This window comes from Poeciliopsis prolifica, unplaced genomic scaffold, assembly GCF_027474105.1.
Source record: "Poeciliopsis prolifica strain line A6 unplaced genomic scaffold, Auburn_PproV2 SCAFFOLD025, whole genome shotgun sequence".
In the NCBI taxonomy this organism is placed as follows: Eukaryota; Metazoa; Chordata; class Actinopteri; order Cyprinodontiformes; family Poeciliidae; genus Poeciliopsis; species Poeciliopsis prolifica.
The window spans coordinates 5,846,664-5,866,836 of NW_026562400.1; the positions used below are offsets into that span (position 1 = coordinate 5,846,664).

Consider the following 20,173-nt stretch of genomic DNA (forward strand, 5'->3'; position numbering starts at 1 on the left):
AAGAAAATACAATTTTAATAACCTTTTTTTTATTTTTTTGTGGTTTTCATCTTTCATAGAGGCAAATGAAATTACAGTGGTCCTTCCAAATGCTTTGCGTTTATACTAATTTTCTCCAAATCTTGAGTGACAGGAATATGCAGCAAATAATCAACTTTCAACATGGGCTTTAAGAACAGTCTGTTCCTGTGGGCATTTTAGAAGTGGTCTGCATTTGATAAGCTCCAGGTGTTACACATATGTGCTTAACTTTAGGCAGAGGGTCGTACTTATTGGAGCACAATCATTTCTACTATTGGGAGCCAAAACCATATCTTTAAAACTCGTGGTGAAGCTGATTTGGTCCAACTCTGATGTTAGGGAAACATTTTTCCCATGCTGTGATGGGTGAAAAAAAAAAAAAAAAGAAAATCTTAATATTTCTCCTAAAGGTGGAGCTAAAGTTATGACTCACTGTTTTAATTTTTCAGAGTCATAAATTGTATTTTCTAACTGGTCAAAATTGCAAACCTCCAAATATTATTTGCCACAGATTTTGTTTTCAGTCTGTGATGAGATTTAACTCAGCTACACATCCTCTCATGTTACTATAATTTTTTTAAAGGATGGTTATAGCAACAAGATCCTTGTTGTCAATCCGAGATTTACTCTGAAGGTCAAAAATTCTGTTTATTTGAACAACTGACTTAGACTGCCCTCTCGTGGATTTATGCAGCATTGCACAGTTGCTTTCTGATATTTCACGTAAGAAGCCATTGACGTCTTACGTTAATGTCGTCACACATTTTGAAAAGACTAGACGAGTACACTCACAGACTAGTTTTTGTTTAATGACTGAATGATCATTAAACAAAATGATCGTTTTGTTTCATATGTTGTTTAATATATGAGACATTTAATTCAAAATGTCTAACGTGTTACTGTCTGACATATGTTAGACAGTATGTTGGTCTAACATATTCCCACTACTGCCGTGTGTTTATGTTGTGGTACTAGCTTTAATGGATATATTTTCAAATTACTTGGATGGGTCAAAAATGTGGACAGGCAAATGTGAACATTAAAATGCAAACACAAGGAAAATTATAAACAACATTGCATTGGTTTTGTTTTTGTCTGGTGCTCATCTAAGGTCCGTCTTTAGCTACTGTACATCTGTTGCATTCATCCAACATCTGCTCTGTCAGTGTTGAATGGTAAAAATAAGGATTTCATCCAGTTCTCACCTGACTGTCTTACTGAGCATTTATATACTTAAACAGTGTAGATTAGATTAAGACAATATGGTAAAATGTAGTCTGACAATATACCTCATGTATCTTCTGTTTTAAAGTGTCAGATTTTTTTATTTTTCTTCAATGTTGCATGCTATACTTATAACAAAGATGAGTGTGGGATGGTTCTGTCACTCTACTAACATGTAGAGTCACTTGCATTTTGCCATGCTGTATCAGAGCTGTAGCTGTGATACATTTTAAACTGATTTTGAGATGCTGTGTTGCTTTACTAGGAGGAAGAGAGAACACAAAGACAGTAATGATGACTTTTGGTTATGACAAGTTATGGCTTGAACGCAAAGTTGTCAAACCACACGATGATCTCTTCAAACACAGGAAGTTTGTAACATTCACAGAGCTAAAACACTTAAAGCTTAGCAGAGATGCTTGAACGGATGGATCATAATCAAACAGAAGCATTGACTTGTTTACTTAAAATCTGTTAATCCTTTAGGGTAGTGGTTGGTTTTATCTGTGCATTAAAAAAATATTTTAAAACCCTTCAATATTCATGTCAATGAATGGATTGAAACCCTATTTCTTCATAGATGGTTATAAGCAAAATGTATTCAGTTTTAGAGGATTTAAAACAAAATGACTGAAAATGAAGACATTCAACTAAATCTATTTACTTAACTCTCTCCCTTCACAGTAGTCCATCCGTGTGCCAGCATGCAACATTGAAGAACTTGTCACTCTAAGCTACATGGAAAAAAGTATCATCTTCCTTCCTGAGTCTAAGTTTTGACAGCAGTATTTTCTTTATTAGCGTTCACAATATTTCATTTTTATGTACAGCTGCATATATTACAAATTTCACAGAGGTATTAAAAGTAGCCTACAGTAAAAAAATACAAATAAAAAATAGCTGGTGCAACAGCCAAAACAGGACATCTAAAAACATTTCTTCCAAGTATAACCCTTAAAAGACCATCAGTTATGATTTGCAGCATTCAGATGTGTAAATTATCAGCATGTTGTTTCAAAGTCTCTTTGTGAATACTGTCTTCTCGGTCCAGAACAAATGAGCGTATCCATTACCCCGCAACAACAGTTTCCAGTCTAGACATCACATGTATATTTTCAGTTTAAATGTGTTCACACAATTTCCTTTACTTGGTCTCAGTAGAAAAAAACAACAACTTTGTTGTAGTACAAAGGAAGTTCCCAGTGTCTAACAAAGTTCTCAAACAGCATCTGAATTTAATGCTTTGTCTTCAATCTGTTGACATCCTCCTGTATAAAGAAAATTAGTTGGTTAGTTATTTGGAAAATTACAGTTACCTCAAACCACAACTTCTCTATTTTCTTGTCTCGTGTTGACCAGCGAGAAACAGACTTGAGCAAAATATGCCAACTGTGCCTTACTGACCTGCAAAGTCAGTCGCTTATTTCTTTCCTCCTTCAGTTCTTCTTTCACTTCCTGCATGTCTCGTCTTGATGAAAAGGACAAAAACAAAGATTATTGATGTAAAACGAGTTGATAACACAACAATGACGGATCTCACTTTGCTGAAAATATTTTGACTTATGAACAAAGAGCAGATTGTCGATTATCTTTGAACACTTTTTTTAAAAAACAAGATTTAGTTGTTTTTATGGAGCATAAAAACTACTCACTCTTGTCGGGTTTGCAGCAGCTCTAATGCCATTCTCAGCTCTTTGATCTCTGCTTGCAGGCTTGCAACAGTTGGTTCTTCGTCTTTATGGTTTGCAGTTTTATTGCATGCAACTGCTTTCGGCAAAGCTGGTCGAACTGGAAGCTGAATCTTAACTGGAAGCTCAGGCTTCACAGAAACCACTGGAGGTTGTTCTGATACCTGTAAAGATACAAATGGATTCTTATGACAGTGTAAAGATATAGGAACTGCGTTTATGTTAATTAAATACTGAGATAACGTCAAAAACCAACTGACAATGCATTACGAAATATAGAGATATGGTGAAGCCCAAACAAAGCCTCAGAATGAGGAAGAGAGGCCATTTAACAGACAGGTCGAGTATTTCAGAGAAATTTTACACTGAACATTATTTGAAAACATCTACTAATCTGACACCAGTGTCGACATCTTTCATAATGGCGACAACGAACAGGACAATGCACCATGTCACAAATTTTAAATAGCCTCGGACTAGCTCTCTGTCGTCTATACTCCAGAGTCACCAGATCTCATTACAGTAGCATTTGGTACATGGTGGAAGGAGAGATTGCTGTTCAAGATTTGTTCTAAACTTACACATAGATTCTGATGCTCTGTTTGTTTGAGAGGGTGTTAAACGTCTCACTATCTAGTAGTAAGTGGAAGACCGATATGGTCAGAAGTCAACATGTTTGACTATTAATAAAGCATTTTATTGTCTACATATACTATGACTAATACTTGGCAACATTTAAAACAATAAACTGAAGATAATCCCACCCTCCAAAGCAAAACAGCTGTTTTTGAGTCTAGTGTTAAAATTAAAGTGTCTGCAAATTGTAGTGAGCCTGAGTGTATAATGACAGAATATGAATATGCAAAATGTGCAGATGCTTTACGAGTGCAGGAAGAAAAGTCTCAAACTGGTTGGATTTAATGTTCAAATATTCAGAATCCACCAGACGTGTCAATAAATGTTACACACCTTTTGCAAGACAGGCAGTTTGTCAGTTGGGGGCATTTTTGGTGATGGTTCTGCATCCGTCACGTCTGTCGCATTCTGCAAGAGAGAATTGATCCAAAATTCACTCTCAATCTTAACAAGGCATGTCGTCTGAGCAACCAACTTAAAACCCAGGCGATACTTCAGAGAAATGTTTTGTTCATTTCCCAGAATTAATTTTCAACCCACAGAGCTCGTGCTTGAACTTGTTGCTCTAAGCTATCAGAATGTTGGCAGCTCATAAAAAGTTGAAGAAAAGACAGCTATTACTGTTCTAATCACACCTTGCCTCATTTGTTATTTTATCAATATTAAATGTTTATATGAGAATCCTAAAGAGGCTGTAAAAGACAACTTGTCCAGTAGAGCAATTGAGAAAGAAAACAGTGCCTCAAAAACAAACACAAAAAGTATATCCATGTATAACCACCGTTATATGATCTATAAAATCAGTAAATAGAATGGCGAGTCGTCATGCACTCTCAAAATCTGGTCTTTATGGAGGACTGAAAAGTAGAAAATCAGAAGAAATATCTTTTGCATTTTGCCACCAGCCATGTTGAGGATACTGCAAACACATGGGAAAAGGTGCTCAGTTCAAATGAGACCAAATTTAAACCATCTGGTCTATATTCAAACCTAATGTGTAGAGGAGAACTAACTCTGACCAGGGGAAACATGGTGGTGGCATTTTATGGTGTTGGAGATGCTTTGCCATCTTAAGGACAGAGAAAATAGTCAGTGTTGACGAACTGAACACATGGTCATGTTTAAAGACAAAATGAATGGTTCAGATCAAAGAATTAATGTTCTGGAATGTCTGAAAGTGCAGGCTGAAAATAAATTTAGAATCCACAATATTTCCATATTTTTGAAAACAAAAGGGGGAAAAAAAGAGTGGAATGGAATGGGGATCAATGTCTGTCTCTAGCTTTAATTCCAGTGAAAGGTGCCTCTATGAAGTGCATTGAGTGTAATATCTGTAACTCAAGACTTTTACTTGAAAACTATTCATTTCAAATTAATTTATTCAAAAATATTCAAATGGCTTTTTTTTTGCCAATGAATAATCTGATTTGGATCCAGTTAGTGCCACAGGGTGACATTTTAAAAACTCTCATAAATGGTAACATATTGTTCATTATCACTGATACGTTAAGAAGGCTGATCATATTCATGAAATGTTTTTGCATCTGTACAGACTGCGGTTAACACGACCCATGTGGAATTTTGCGTAAGGCCTCATTGTGAAACCTTTGTATAACAGCAGGCAAAGGGCTGTTAAAACGAAAATTTGTCTAATATGAAACTCACTTGTAATGTAGCACTCAGGTTTGTTGGTGGCCTTCTTTGTGGAGGTTTGGCTCTATTAGCGGTGGGATGAGTCAGCTTTTCAGTTTGCACATCCATCCCATCAAACTGGTCAACCACCTCATCCTCTGGCTGCTTTTGTGAGATGGCAACTGGATCCCCGTTGTTGCTACTGAATAAAGTAGATAAAGATTTAAATAGTCAGGTTTTGTTTGTAGGTTTAAATGTTTAACTGTAAAGTCTGAAATAATAAAGAGGACAAAAATGTTTACGACATCATCATGTTTTTAAAGGAAACTAAACTTGAAAGACATTGTTTTTTTCAATCTGCAGGTACAGAGGATACCAGCTGAGGTTCAAAGTACATCTTGCTCATTCTTGCATATGTGTCAGATTCACTGTATGCATGTGGTTAAGTTTCTCTGCGTGCATGAAATAATTGCAACTCATTTTATCTTTAAGCTCGTAGATTCATCTGATCAAATATTGAAAAATAATTCCTCCAGAATGTACAGACATTAAATGATAGGCAGAAAATACTACTGGATTCTTAAAGAAATAAAATGATGCATTTTTGTGGTGTCAAAACATTTTCAAGGCAGAACTAGTTTTCTTTTCAGCGTGTGTGCCTGTTGTTGTTTTGTTCAGGAAACAGGAAATGAGCTGTTTTCATCTGTTTAGGTCTGATTTGACTCAGCTGAGTTTCCACTGAGCTATTAAATGGCAAGCACTCTGGAATTCTTCTGTAAGGACTCCAAGACAACTGGTGGTGGCCACCAAAAACTTGCAATGGGATCTAAAAGCAGGGATTGTGGTGCCAGACCAAAGAGCAGAATGGCTTACTGACATTTCCTAAGATGCCAATTACTCACTATTTTTTCTGTAGAAAGTCTCTAGTAGCTTAGCACCGAAATTAGTAATGGAAGAGAACGAGTTCTGTATTACTTACACTGGTAAAAACTTGTGAGGTTTTTCTTTGACGGGCGGAGGAGAGGGTTTGATTGTTGGCAGCTTTATTTTGGTTGGAGGATTGCTTCTCCAGTCTTTCTGCTCTGGCTTATCATCTTTTAAAAAAAAAAAAAGAAAGAAAAAAAAAACTATTGTAATTGTCCTATCATCAAAAATCATGTGGGCTAATCCTATATTAGCTGAATTTTCAGTCACATGTCCTTTTGCATTTTTTTGATCATTTTTATCCATTGCAGTTGCTTCTTTTTTTGCTGGAAAAATAAAAAAACAAACATTAATTTACCTGGAAGGACTCAACTATCAACATTGCAGATCTGAGCTAAGATTCAACATTGGAATTTAATTTTGATTTACCTACAATACACTTTCTTTGAAAACAACCCCCTATTTAAAATAATTTTGTCGCTAGCAGTTATTTCAACAGTATTTCCCCACCAGCTGCCATCTTCCTAGGTTCCCAGGTGTGTTTCTGCTGTGCATGCACCAGCAGATTTGGAGGATGTTTTTGCAACAGAGCCAACATTTTCAGCAAAGAGGTCATAGAATGCTGCATGGTGTTTCCCCATTCTTCCTATGTGTTAACTGCTTTAATACTGTAAATGTTGGAGCTGCTAAAAGTCAGCATGAAAGGGTAAGTACCTTGCAATCCAGCCTTTAACCCCCCTTCACACACATACACACACCATCGAAGTTATGCACTCTAAACCTCAAAATAATTATATAGATGGTTTCTGAAAATTTTCTAAAAATGTATCATTTATTCCCCTATTATTCCCTTTGGTGAACAAGATGATCAAACAAGCCACAGCATGTCACATCGGTATGTCTTCACACACTGCAAGCTTAAATGAGTGAAAACAGCTTCGATGGTAAGATTATCAGGTTGTGCACTGCCTCCCTCTTCAAAATTCTCTATGTTTCTGGTTTTCTTTTGTTTTGCTAACTACTTTTGCAGTGCACTCAGGTGTTATACTGCAGGGAAGACTTATTTTTATGAGTAGAACCAATAGAACTGAGAAGATTTTCTGAATGATTGACTCCATTAATTTATTTATTTGTTAACCAATGAACATGCTTAGCATTTAGAAGAAATTGATACACCGAGAAAAATCTATTGCATTCACAAAAATGACAAAAGGGACAAAATTATTTTGTAAGTAATAGTTTGTATTTAGTGTTAAAATAATTTGCCGCTTAATTTGGTTTTCAAGCTCGTCTCGATTTGAGGTCTGTGGCTGGATATGAAAATTGTTGTTCGACTCGCAGCCAAATTTGACAGAACTTGAGTTACTTTGAAGCAAAGGTAAATAACTAAGATATATGGTAGATATATACGCAAAAAGAGTTGCAGCACATTTTTCAAAAATAAATCGCTAAAAAAAAGGGACAACTACGCACCCTCTGTTTCGCAGTTCACACTCACTATTATGTTTCAAATACTCAACTACACCCCTTAATAGAATTGCACTCTGGGTAGTGAGCCACATTACCCACCACTTATATTAAAAACGATCAATCTAAAAGAGAAGAATAAGTTTCAAGAGGAAATATGTCACAACTATTGTAATAATTAAACTATCAAATTGTTAAGTGGGCAACAACTTCAGGTGAGAACTTAATCACAGGCCTGGATCAAAAATGTTAATCTCAAAAGCACAAAAGCTGCTGAGCATGACCAAATTATGCTTCTTTACAGATAGAACAGTCGAAATAAAAAGCGGACGACTGCACAGTTTTAAGACAAAAGCCCTACCTTGACTGCTCAGAGCATTGTGCCACATTTCCTTCTCAAGCAAGTCATCCACAGCGCAGTAGTGGCTGAGACGCTGGTTTTAGCTGGCTGTAAAAATCTCTGTGACAGAGCTCTCGTCTCCCCTCCGCCCCCTTGTTTCCTCCAAGACTCCTGAACTGTGTCAGTTTAACCATCCCCCACTCTTACTACGGTCTGAGACATCCTGTGAAATTGTGATACCACTTTGCAAGATATAAAATTTTGATGACATTTTAAGAAGTTAGTTGGTAAAACTTGAGTAAAACAACTCAGTAACATGTCTCCTAGCAAATGTTTTGAAGAAGATGTCTTCCTATGTGCTACCATAGGAAAAGGTTTTGTATGCAAACACATTTGTCATTTTTAACTATGTACATTTTTAACTAAGACCGCAGTCTTCAGGCAAATTGTAACACATCCTGCTTTGACGTTCCTTTGATGCAATCTGTAGATGAGCTTATTTGAATGTGTCTGACTGTGCTCTCATTTCTTTGTTGAACTCACTAAACACGAAACAATAAAATAATACCTATATAACCTGTTTAAATACATCACGTTTGAAATTTTATTTTATTTTTTCCACCACAGACTATAATACATTTATCATCATTTATCATCATCAACACTGAGGAACTCCCTGTCCTTGCAGAAGAAAATCATCCCCACATTGTAAGATCATGTTTCTTAATGGAATGGTATGTTAAAGTTTGTTCTCCATGTGTAGCATTTTGCATATAGGTCTGAAAGTTATTTTGCCTTCGTCTGATCAGGGTACCTAATCCACATGTCTGCTCTGGCCTTCCCACATAGATTATGATTCATTGGAAATGGAACCTCATTATAATGCTTTCCCTTCTCTTACAAAACTAATCCATCACAAAACAGCTGTATAAATATGAGATTAAACTGCATACAATTTGACTCCTACATACTTCTGAAGTTCTTTTTGCTTAATTTCAGATAGGGGCATGTAAAGACTGAATTAATACATATACAAATATTCCTTGTGTCATTTTCCACTAACTTCAGCAATGTGCTATTTTGTGTTGATTATCAGAGAAATTCAAATAAAATGCATTGAGGTTTGTGTTTGAAATTCTAGAAAGTATTCTCAGAAAGCGTAAAGGTTATAAATACTTTTTCAAAAATAAAATGGTGTTTTTGATACTTGATGAATTAATTGTTGGAAGAAAAGTTTATAGATGATTCCAAACAGGAAAGAACCAGATCAGTACAGAGAACAGTTTAAAACTTGCAGCACTATGTCTCATCTGCACATTTATAAAACATCATCTCCTAGGAGAATAAAGGAATGCAATACCTATGTTAGTCAAGACTTGTTCACAGTCCTGACAAATCGTGGCTCTTGATTCCAAATATAACATCTGCTCAGAAAACAGTTCAACCAAGTCCAAAAGAATAAACCCACAGTCAGACCAAAATATTCAAAAATATCAATGCCAACTCTCCAAAAAAGTGTCATATCTCATCTGCTGTTGTGCAGCAGGGTTCTATCAGAAAAGAAAACATGCTGTTTTCTTACCTGGCAATTTTATAGTGTTTCCCCGTACAGGTGGTTGTTTTGTGATTCCAGACTAGAATAGAAGAAACATAAACTTAAAACGGGTTTACTTCTGCGTCTTTTAGTTTATTAGAAGCAGCTGCACAGTTTTTCCGCAGTGGGAAATTTCCAGTGAGTAAGTATAAAGACATGCCTGAGTCATAATGGCCTGCAGACCTGCTAAAGCAACTTAGTGGATGGAAATAAAGAGATTATGTACCAATTGCAAACAATAACGATGTAAAACAAAAAATTCACACCAGCTGTGATCTGCTTGCTGTGATGGTGTGTTCACTCACTTGCAGAATGTCTTTTGGTGGTAAGATCATGACAAAGTTGTCAGGAAAGAAGCCGTGGCAGCCGTTCAGCTCCCCCTCCCACCAGCCATCATCTTCTGTTTCCTTTAGAACAAGATTAAAGCAACACATTAGAGCCCGGTGTCCTTTGAGGAGTTAAATCGCGGAGCACAAAATAAAAATTCCTTATTATTTTATGAGACAGGAGAAAAATCTACTTTCCTCACTGCCTTGTGTCAAAAACTGTGTTCTGACAAATCAATTGTCTGATTGCTTTAGAGAATCATAAATAACAAAACTATGATAAGTTCCTCATTAAGTCCAGAAAATTAAAATTTTAATTTCTGTGAATTAATTAAATAGATTTTAATCCGTTAAAAATGTTAATATACTTTTACGGAATGTTTTTGTTTTATTTTTTCACGTACAAAACTCCCAGGCTGAAATATGTTTATTGTGTTTCAGAGATGCCTTTAAATCTGATGCCCAAACTACATCTATAAATGATGGCAATAAACAACACAGCTGCCTTTCTTGGTGCACTGGGGATTCAGTTTTGCTTCAAAAAAATGATAGGACACTGGAAAAGACTATTGTTGTGTGCAAGTTGTGCAAAAAGGAGTTAGTGTATCACAGAAGATATTCAAGCCTAAAATACTATCATGTTGCAGCAAGTGGAGATGTCGCCATGTCAGTATCCACAACAATTTCTAAATAAGTATTTTTTCAGAGAAGTTGCATAAAAAATGGGAGATTCCTGAAACTCTTGAAAGCTTAATAGGTATAATAGTATGTCTATTCAAAATTTAGCAGTAAAAAGGGTTTTGAATTGTTTATTTGGTTTTTGATTAAATACTATCAAGTAACGAGCTATTAGCTTCATTAAAATTTTTAATCAAGTCTCACCATTACATCTTGTTTACATTTTAAATAACAGCACCGTCTCCTCTTCTCTGAATTATTTTACATGATACCATTGCGATACACCAGTACCACCATCATAAGACAAGTCCCACAAATATGGGCAAACACTTTTCTATGTTTAGGAAATAATATTTCTTCTTGCTTCTCATCATTAGACCCACATCATAGATGGATGACCACTAAATAGTGGAAACACTTAGAGAGTCTTATGTGTTTTGTCACCATGGAAATGCTAAATAGCATAAGTGAGGAAACAGAAAATAAAAATGTAAAAAAATAAAAGTATCTGGAAGTATCTTGTGTCTTCCACATAAAGACGACATTCACTCTTTATGGAACAAGTCTGTAATAAAATTAATAAAACAAAAAAGGAAAAAAAAAACACTTCCCAACATGTGCATGCTTTTCCATATTTGGTCACATAGCAACCACAAACTTAAAAATATCTATTTTATGTGAAAGCACAAAGTAGCACCTTTCTGTAAAGTGTGTGTACGAGTGTATTTATTAAACAACTTACTACAACAAATTATATACAGACTTGTTTCCTTGTCTTCACCTCATCAAAACTTCAGTCTGCAATGTTTTCCTTTTTAATATAAAGGTTCCTGTAAATTTTCATAAAATTTTTAGATTAATTGCCAAAAATATGAAAGTACTTCAGTTATGAAAGGTTACTACCTAAAATGATTTCAGTATGCAAAAAAGACTTGTGGAAAAAACACCTGTTTATAAAAAAAGAAACGGTTTCTTTTTTTCTCTACAATATTAAACTTGGTATTATTTTGTTTTATCTTATTTGACCTCTCAGAAGAATTTGTTGTCTCATCACAAGCTTATCCTGCGCCTGGGTGTAAAGATGCCAGTTTGATTTCCTTGAGAGAGACATAACTGGTTTTTCCTGTTCAACATGACAAGTGAGTATAAACACAGCAGCTACCGCAAAAGGAAACCACGTTGCAAGGAAGGGAGAACTGCAGGTTCACATTCTGCGAGGAAAAGGACACATCGTTCAAACCTTGTTCAGTATGGTTACAACATCTCCTTTCTTCAGTCCCAACTCATCTGCTGCTTTGGCCTTATAGTCAAACATAACCTGGCAATACTCCACACCTTGGAGAGAAACACGAAAAATAACGTGATCACAAATCTAGGAAGCTGAGAATTATTTTAATCATTTGACAGGAAACGACAGTTTCAGCAGTGATGACTGACTCTATCTCCCGGAATCATGACAATCACAGTTCAGGCAGTAAATGTTGGTGACTAACTGCAGATAAACGTCATAAACCTTCAACGTCTCTGATATTTCATGACTCCACCCAGATCACACACGGGTGAAGTTATTGTCAAACTTTGTGTCTGACTAAAAATAACCTGTTGTTTGGTTTTTAATTCCCTGAGTTGAGTGAGAATAATTAATGTAACAACAACAAAGAGAACCTGTTCAGATAGATACATGATTGTATGTCTAAAGTGGAAAATCTCAATAAAATATTTTGGTAAATAAAATAAAAAATAGCCTGCTGAGCTGCTTTCAAATGGTGTTCAAAATAGAAAGTGTGTTCAAGAAAAGCTTTTAGGCAGCCGGGAAGATTTAGGAAAGGTGGGAACTCACGGTTCTTTGCCTTGTTTCTCACACTGGCTCGCTGGGATGTCTTTGCAGGAAAAGAAGGAATATAATAATTAACAGAATGACAGTTCACAAAAGTTTGGGTGATCTTACTTGTGGTAAGCATACCTCTTTATTAAACACAGCTTCTGACAGTTTAGGCCTGGCTTTGGCCTCGTTTTGCTTTGTGTCTGTTGGAAAAATATTGAAATTAGATTTAGAGTATATGTTAAAGAAAAAACAAGGTAAATTGTTCTACTACAAACCTTTGGGGGAAACAAAAATTTCTTTGACAAAATTTGATGGAAATGCTCCCACTTTGCCATTTTTCAGGCCCATCCACCATCCATCTTCAATCTGTCATTTAAAAAGAGGAAGAAAGGGAACAGGTAAATGTTGTTGATCAATCTTACATACCCACATTGGTGATAAATATCTTGTGTGCATTCCAGAGATTAAAATCTGTCCCAGCAGGTTTGACTGATGATTCCCAGATTTGACTTGAAAACGTCAAAAAAAAAAAAAAAATGCTTTTGACTTAAGAATACAAAGTATCAACTTTTAAAGCTGTTAAAATACAAATACACAATTTCCTATGTTATAATTACTATAGAATTGAAAATAAATTTAAAAGACTTACGTCAATCTATTTTAAAACACTGACTCTATCACTTTTCAATCACTTGCCACTTCACTGTTAAAGGACTTACTTATTTACATTGAGCACTTTTGGACTTCCATAGAGAAAATAATCAACAGCTGAATACCAGTGACACATAACATTTGTATGAAATGCTTAGGATTTTGCTGTAGGAACTCATTTGATAATTGTTCTTTTTCTGGGCAGCTAAACAGTAATTAAAAGATTTGGGCAAGGTTTCATCCACTTAAAAATATCTTTCAGTAAAGACAGGCTGCGATTTCAGTCTAAATGCATCATAACAGCAGAAATAAAACATCAGTATACCTCTCTGATGATCTCCAAGGTTTCACCAACTGCCAGCTCCAACTCGTCTTCATTTTGGGGAGTGTATGCAAAGGCAACCTCACATTTCCTGGTCTGAACCACTTTCTTTGCTGAAAAAAAAAAAAATAATAAACAAGAAGCCATATGAGTTATCATAGATTAATTTAAAAAATAATCCTTCAAAGTTACTGATTGTTTTTATCTTCTCCAAACTTCTCTATACAACATACTATAATTGGCCTTTGTGTGAGCGGACGTGGCTGCATGTATTTACAGATGGCTTACTATCCTTCACCGCAGCAACCACAGTGTTTAACACGTCTGTTTTTAGATTGCAAGAGACAAACAGCTTTACTGCTTTTTCTTCTTGGTTTATTTTAAGTTGACTGGTGTACAAACTTAGAAAGCTGGCATATTTTGGGAAATCAATTAAATCTTTCAAAACTGTCTGAAAGGGATAGTTTAGATGTTAAGTTAGGTTTTGTCAAATTATCACTAATATTTCCACTATATGTCACAGAGGGCTTGCAGTAAAGGCAATAAATCCCTGTTTTAGTTTATTTTCGCATTTAAAGCAATCTTAAAATCTTCATATAAGTGAAATCCATTTTTTACTAGTTAATATCAAATATCTACACTTGACCATTGTCAAGTTTGAAGTTTTCTCTGCTGAATGTCTGTGTTAGTCGCATTAGTGCCTGAGGCGGTTGGGTTTGTCTGTCAGCCTTGTCTGTCAGGAGACTATTTCTAGGTAGTGTCCAAACAAAGAGATTTGTAACCTCACAGGAATGCTCCATCCTCAAAGCCTTTGCATTTGACTAGTCTCAGTAAACTAGGTGGATAAATACAGTCAGAAGTCTTAACTAATTATCTGTTTGACTAAACCCGCTGGATGGTAATTCAAAAAACAAAAACTAGGTCACCTGGAGCTCTGCTACCAACTTCAATCAACAGTAGAAATACCTTCAATTGATTGATTCACTATGAAATCAAAAATGAAAGCAGAACATTTTGTTTTGGCAGTGTTAAAATGCTTAACCAAGAGTAAATTTGAATTAAACAAATTGCTTTCTTTCAATTTTTGTCATTTGACAAAACAGGGGGAAGTGGGAAACACATGCAACCTGATCACACCAGACAGGTGATACAGTAATAGGTCCTAATTTTCATGTTTCAAAACAAGGTTATTGGGCATATCTATGTTTTTATTGCAATAGTTTTCATTTTTAAAACTCAATGTTAGTTAAATGGATCAAAAGGCAAAAAAAGCACAGTATAAAACTTAAAGTCAGAAAAGCCACAGATGCTTTCAGAACCACTTAAAAAAATCAAAACTAAGTATTTAATTTAAACAAAACATAGGACTGAGATACAGAGCCATATTTCTTGTTGAGGGGCAAACACTTCAGAGGAGGAACTTTGATTTTGGTTTGACTATTTAAAAAAAAAAAAAAAACAATTTTAAAACAATAAAGCCATAACAACAAATTGAGCTATTTTCTTATAATCGGATGCCCTCTGTGCTTCAACCTGGACAACATGGTCAATTTATAAGTAAAATGTTATTGAGATGGTTCTCAATAACATTTGAGACCCATCTCTGCTTTTGCTACTGACAAAAAGCAGGATTTTAAAAATTGCTCCTTGTCAAAAGATTAACAAAAAATAAATTTAGATGTTTTTTTTTTATGTTCCATATTTTTTATTTTTGTCCTGTCATGAAGACATTTATGAGACAATGCTTCTTGTATGTACAGAATAAATACACAACTCTTGTGGTATTGTCAGTTTAATTAGGTGATTATAAACAATATAAATATAAAACACTGCTAGCATATCTCACATTGATAATTTCAAATGTTAAAAGACAAACATACCAATTTTAATTTACTGCTCATCTGCTTTTGACCACAGCAAATATATGTAGACATATAATTTTAAAGAGAAAATCAAAAAACTACTTTCTATTTTTCTAATATTTAAGTGTTTGCAAGAAAAGTAGAACATTTTAATTTCATACGTTTTCTGATGCTTCGTGGTTCCCTCATGGTGTCTCCCATCAAATAGACAGGTATATCCTGCATTAGAAAAGACAAAAAAGAAATATTTAGTACATGTGCAGTAAAAAAACACATGCACACAAAATGACAGTTTCCAGTGACCCAACATACTTTGGCAAAGGTTGCTGGGAAAATGCCTCTCTTCCCCCTCAGCTCTCCTTGGAGCCATCCGTCTTCGTTGGCCTTGGTGACGTTTGTGACCACTTCGCCCATCTTCACTGTTAGCTCGTCACTCATGGTGGCCTCAAAGTCGACCAGCACCAGCACCTCTGTAGAGACTTCACAAATGGGGCAGAAAATTAGAGGCGTCTCACAAAGGCTGGGGCCTCACAACTGATGCATGCTGACACTTCAATAACTAGACAAACCTCTTTAAGCACTCGAGGTTACACAGGAGTCAGTGTGGAGTAGTTGACAGAGTTTGTAGGTTTCTTTTTTGTTACTTACAAAACTCACTTTTAACGTTCTGCCCTAACCCCAGCGCTATTCTCCAGCAGCATTAACAAAACTTAATGCAAATGACACATTTAAATACTCAAACATATCAGTGAGAATAATCTTTGGAATGAAGGTTTAAGAAATGGCAAAAACAAACAAGTGTATTGAGGTAATGTAATAAGGTGTAGTGGCATTTACCTACAGTTTAAAGACTTTAGTTTAGTCAAATTAAAGTGCTTATCTTATATGAGAAATACTTCTAAAAGGCACAAAGCAACTTTATTCTATTATTCCTCAACTGTGGTTCTCCATGCATAAGGGTCAACCCACACCCCAGGAAAAACTATTACAAACTATTAAACATAAATAGAAACATATAAAATCCCATCGGCATAAATGGCAAAGCTGACTCACCCATGTTGTCTTTTTGTTGTTCTCCCTGCGACTGAACTGTATAACTCCTTCACAAAGCAGTAAAACAGCAGCTAAGAAAAAGCAGAATCGAAAGGTTGTGGTTCTGGTGTCTGACTGAGATAAATGGAACTCAAGGCCCTTCTTCCGCGTTGTCAAACATTAACATTGAGCAACTTGTCCTGAGGCTAGTCATGACAAGTCAGCAGCAAGGAGTAGGACGGATTTCACATGGGGCTGTACTGGAGGAGAAAAAAATAAGACAAACAGGTACAACGGGTTTACAGTAAAAAAAAAAAAAAACAACAACAACAAAACAAAAAACAGAAGTTATATGTGCTCCATTCAATGCATGACAATAACTTAAATTGTAAGGCCATAAAAAGAATAAGTTTTTGCATTTTACTCAATATCTAAATAAAATTAAATGAATTCAGGTGGAACAGCATTGAACTTGGTGCTGAAGCAACACTATAATGCATAAGCAACACTATAAAGCATACTTCGAAAAAATACTTTTTCGAAGTATGCTTTCTTTTTCTTATAAAACCTCCTCAATCTCAGCAGATTTTGAGACTTGCATTTCCTTCTTTGATTGTCTGAAGACAAAGCCTAGATTACCTAGTTTGTATAACCTGCCTGTAGTTCAGAAGCAACAACTGTTTATCCAATTGATGATACTTTTGATCATTGCTATTGATTACAATTATTCAAATTGGAAAACTGAGTCTGCAGTTTTATTATATAGACTTATGACATGTTTGCAACTTTATAAAAACCACTTTAACCATGATAATGGTAGTATTTTGAACTCTTTTTCCAATTGTGCTCAGGGCTGTAGTTTTTTTTTTTATTGTTGTCCAAAACCTACACGTGGTAAACATTTGTGAAATCAAGCACAAAGAAACTGAGAATGGTGCTGAAAATTACCAAAGAATGATGAATTTATGTTTGAAATGCCAAACTCACTCCATAAGATAATATCAACTGAACATGTGAAATGTGAAAACAAAGTCTGCAGCTGCAGTTTGAGGTCATGAAGTGAAGATTTACATGGCAATTTCTCCAGTGAGGAAGAAAAAGTCAGAAGAAAAGTCAACTGAGATCAGCACAAACTGTCAACCTATGGAGGGATTTAAAAGCATTCTGTTATTAACCATCAATTCTTCGACCTGAAAACTAAAATTCTGGTTGAATTTTGATAGCGATTTCTGCACTAGTTTTGACCAGCACTGTTGCAGTGATCAGCAACCGCGTGATTGGACATGTTTCTTCCATTGAAAATAGCCAGAAAAGCTGACATTACACTATCGGGTCATGCAGTGACTGTGCAAGTATCACATTTACCTGGTATGTCCATTTTGCTTAAGGTTGATTTAAAGCTACTTCAACAGACATTTTGCACTGACAAAGTACTCAAAAAGTAAAAACTGTCAGGTTCTGTGTTTTTCTGTGTTTAATTCTGAGTTTCTGTGTCCTGAGTTCTCCTAGTTGTCCTGTCTTCCCCTTGATTGTTCCCAGGTGTGTCTTGTTCTCCTGATTACCCTCAGTGTATTTAGTCCCTCCTGTGTCCTTTGTTCCTCGTCGGGTCCTTGTCGTTGTCGTTGTCGTTGTCGTTGTTTGTCAGATTGTCGTTGTTTTTTGTGCCGCCCTTAAGACCAGTTGCTACCGGTGTGAGCCCTGGCTTCTGCTCAGCCGTGCTGCCTGGCCGCGGACTATTGTTTATTGACTCTGTGTTTTTGTGGACTTATTTTCATTAAATTACTCACCATACACCTACCTGGGTCTCCAGCGTCTGCCTCACCACCTCACCACCACCATTTCCTGACAGAAGGACCCGACCTGAAAATACGGTGAGGCACGCTTTAACATCATGGACCCAGAGGGTGTAGAGGAGCTGCTCCGAACGATCCAGGAGTATGAGGATTCAAAGAGCACGTCCACGTTCGCCCTCAGACGGCTAGGGTTCGCCATACGCCTGGGTATGTTGCTGGACTACTGGGTTCCACGTCTCCAGCACCCCGCGCTGGTGGAGCTGCAGCGGGAGGCAGAGGAGATACGCCAGACAGCCTTCGCGGCCTGGGATGCTAAACCTCTGCCTCCCAGGCCAGACATCCGCTCCGCCAGCCCAGCCCCAGCTCCAGCCTCTGCTCCTCGTCCTGCTCCGCCGGACCCCGCTCCGGTTGCCGTTCCTGCTCCGCCGGACCCCGCTCCGGCTGCCGTTCCTGCTCCGCCGGACCCCGCTCCGGCTGCCGTTCCTGCGCCGCCGGACCCCGCTCCGGCTGCCGTTCCTGCTCCGCCGGACCCCGCTCCGGCTGCCGTTCCTGCTCCGCCGGATTCCGCTCCGGCTGCCGTTCCTGCTCCGCCGGATTCCGCTCCGGCTGCCGTTCCTGCTCCGCCGGATTCCGCTCCGGCTGCCGTTCCTGCTCCGCCGGATTCCGCTCCGGCTGCCGTTCCTGCTCCGCCGGATTCCGCTCCGGCTGCCGTTCCTGCTCCGCCGGATTCCGCTCCGGCTGCCGTTCCTGCTCCGCCGGATTCCGCTCCGGCTCCTGCTCCTGCTCCGCCGGATTCCGCTCCGGCTCCTGCTCTCCTGCTCCGCCCGCTCCCGCTCCGGCCCTGCTCCGCCGCCGGATTCCGCTCCGGCTCCTGCTCCTGCTCCGCCGGATTCCGCTCCGGCTCCTGCTCCTGCTCCGCCGGATTCCGCTCCGGGCATCCGACTCCTCCTTCCGAGATCCCTAGTGCTCCTGCCGAGATCCCTAGTGCTCCTCCCGAGATCCCTAGTGCTCCTCCCGAGATCCCTAGTGCTCCTCCCGAGATCCCTAGTGCTCCTTCCGAGATCCCTAGTGCTCCTTCCGAGATCCCTAGTGCTCCTCCCGAGATCCCTAGTGCTCCTCCCGAGATCCCTAGTGCTCCTCCCGAGATCCCTAGTGCTCCTCCCGAGATCCCTAGTGCTCCTCCCGAGATCCCTAGTGCTCCTCCCGAGATCCCTAGTGCTCCTCCCGAGATCCCTAGTGCTCCTCCCGTGTCCCCTAGTGCTCCTCCCGTGTCCCCTAGTGCTCCTCCCGTGTCCCCTAGTGCTCCTCCCGTGTCCCCTAGTGCTCCTCCCGTGTCCCCTAGTGCTCCTCCCGTGTCCCCTAGTGCTCCTCCCGTGTCCCCTAGTGCTCCTCCCGTGTCCCCTAGTGCTCCTCCCGTGTCCCCTAGTGCTCCTCCAGTGTCCCCTAGTGCTCCTCCCGAGTCCCCTAGTGTTCCTTGGCGCCGAGGACGCCCTCCGGACCTCCCCCGTGGGGTCTGCCGCGGGCGCCGAGGACGCCCTCCGGACCTCCCCCGTGGGGTCTGCCGCGGGCGCCGAGGACGCCCTCCGGACCTCCCCCGTGGGGTCTGCCGCGGGCGCCGAGGACGCCCTCCGGACCTCCCCCGTGGGGTCTGCTGCGGGCGCCGAGGACGCCCTCCGGACCTCCCCCGTGGGGTCTGCCGCGGGCGCCGAGGACGCCCTCCGGACCTCCCCCGTGGGGTCTGCCGCGGGCGCCGAGGACGCCCTCCGGACCCCACTCGACGCCTCTGCCCTCTTTCTGTTTAGTTTTGGACTCTTGGCCCCTCCTTGTGTTTCCGCCCACCTTTTGTGGGTAGTTTTTTGTTTTCTGGACTCTGGCCCTCCTTCCGTCGCCCCTCCGCCCACCCTGGTTTTTGGGTTTTGGATTTTGTTTTTGGGCGTCTGGTAGCCGCCCTTTAAGGGGGGGGTACTGTCAGGTTCTGTGTTTTTCTGTGTTTAATTCTGAGTTTCTGTGTCCTGAGTTCTCCTAGTTGTCCTGTCTTCCCCTTGATTGTTCCCAGGTGTGTCTTGTTCTCCTGATTACCCTCAGTGTATTTAGTCCCTCCTGTGTCCTTTGTTCCTCGTCGGGTCCTTGTCGTTGTCGTTGTTTGTCAGATTGTCGT

The 20,173-nt window shown here is 38.9% G+C and overlaps 1 protein-coding gene across 2 annotated transcripts; it reads right to left on the reverse strand.

The window, feature by feature from the left end:
• Window positions 1-2,015: 2,015 nt before the first annotated feature.
• Window positions 2,016-16,398, reverse strand: sh3d21 (SH3 domain containing 21). 2 transcript variants are annotated; one of them, XM_055047361.1, is made up of 17 exons: window positions 16,244-16,398; window positions 15,503-15,669; window positions 15,352-15,409; window positions 13,332-13,441; window positions 12,631-12,721; window positions 12,494-12,555; window positions 12,371-12,410; window positions 11,771-11,865; window positions 9,832-9,933; window positions 9,515-9,566; window positions 6,401-6,451; window positions 6,181-6,295; window positions 5,235-5,403; window positions 3,903-3,977; window positions 2,898-3,097; window positions 2,650-2,713; window positions 2,016-2,513 (listed from the first exon to the last, which is right to left on the reverse strand). In XM_055047361.1, exons 1-17 carry the CDS (start codon window positions 16,245-16,247, stop codon window positions 2,481-2,483), a joined length of 1,488 nt encoding a protein of 495 aa, XP_054903336.1. In that variant the 5' UTR covers window positions 16,248-16,398; the 3' UTR covers window positions 2,016-2,480. The 2 variants fall into 2 exon arrangements, with proteins under 2 accessions (XP_054903336.1, XP_054903337.1); XM_055047362.1 differs by lacking the exon at window positions 6,401-6,451.
• Window positions 16,399-20,173: the final 3,775 nt, after the last annotated feature.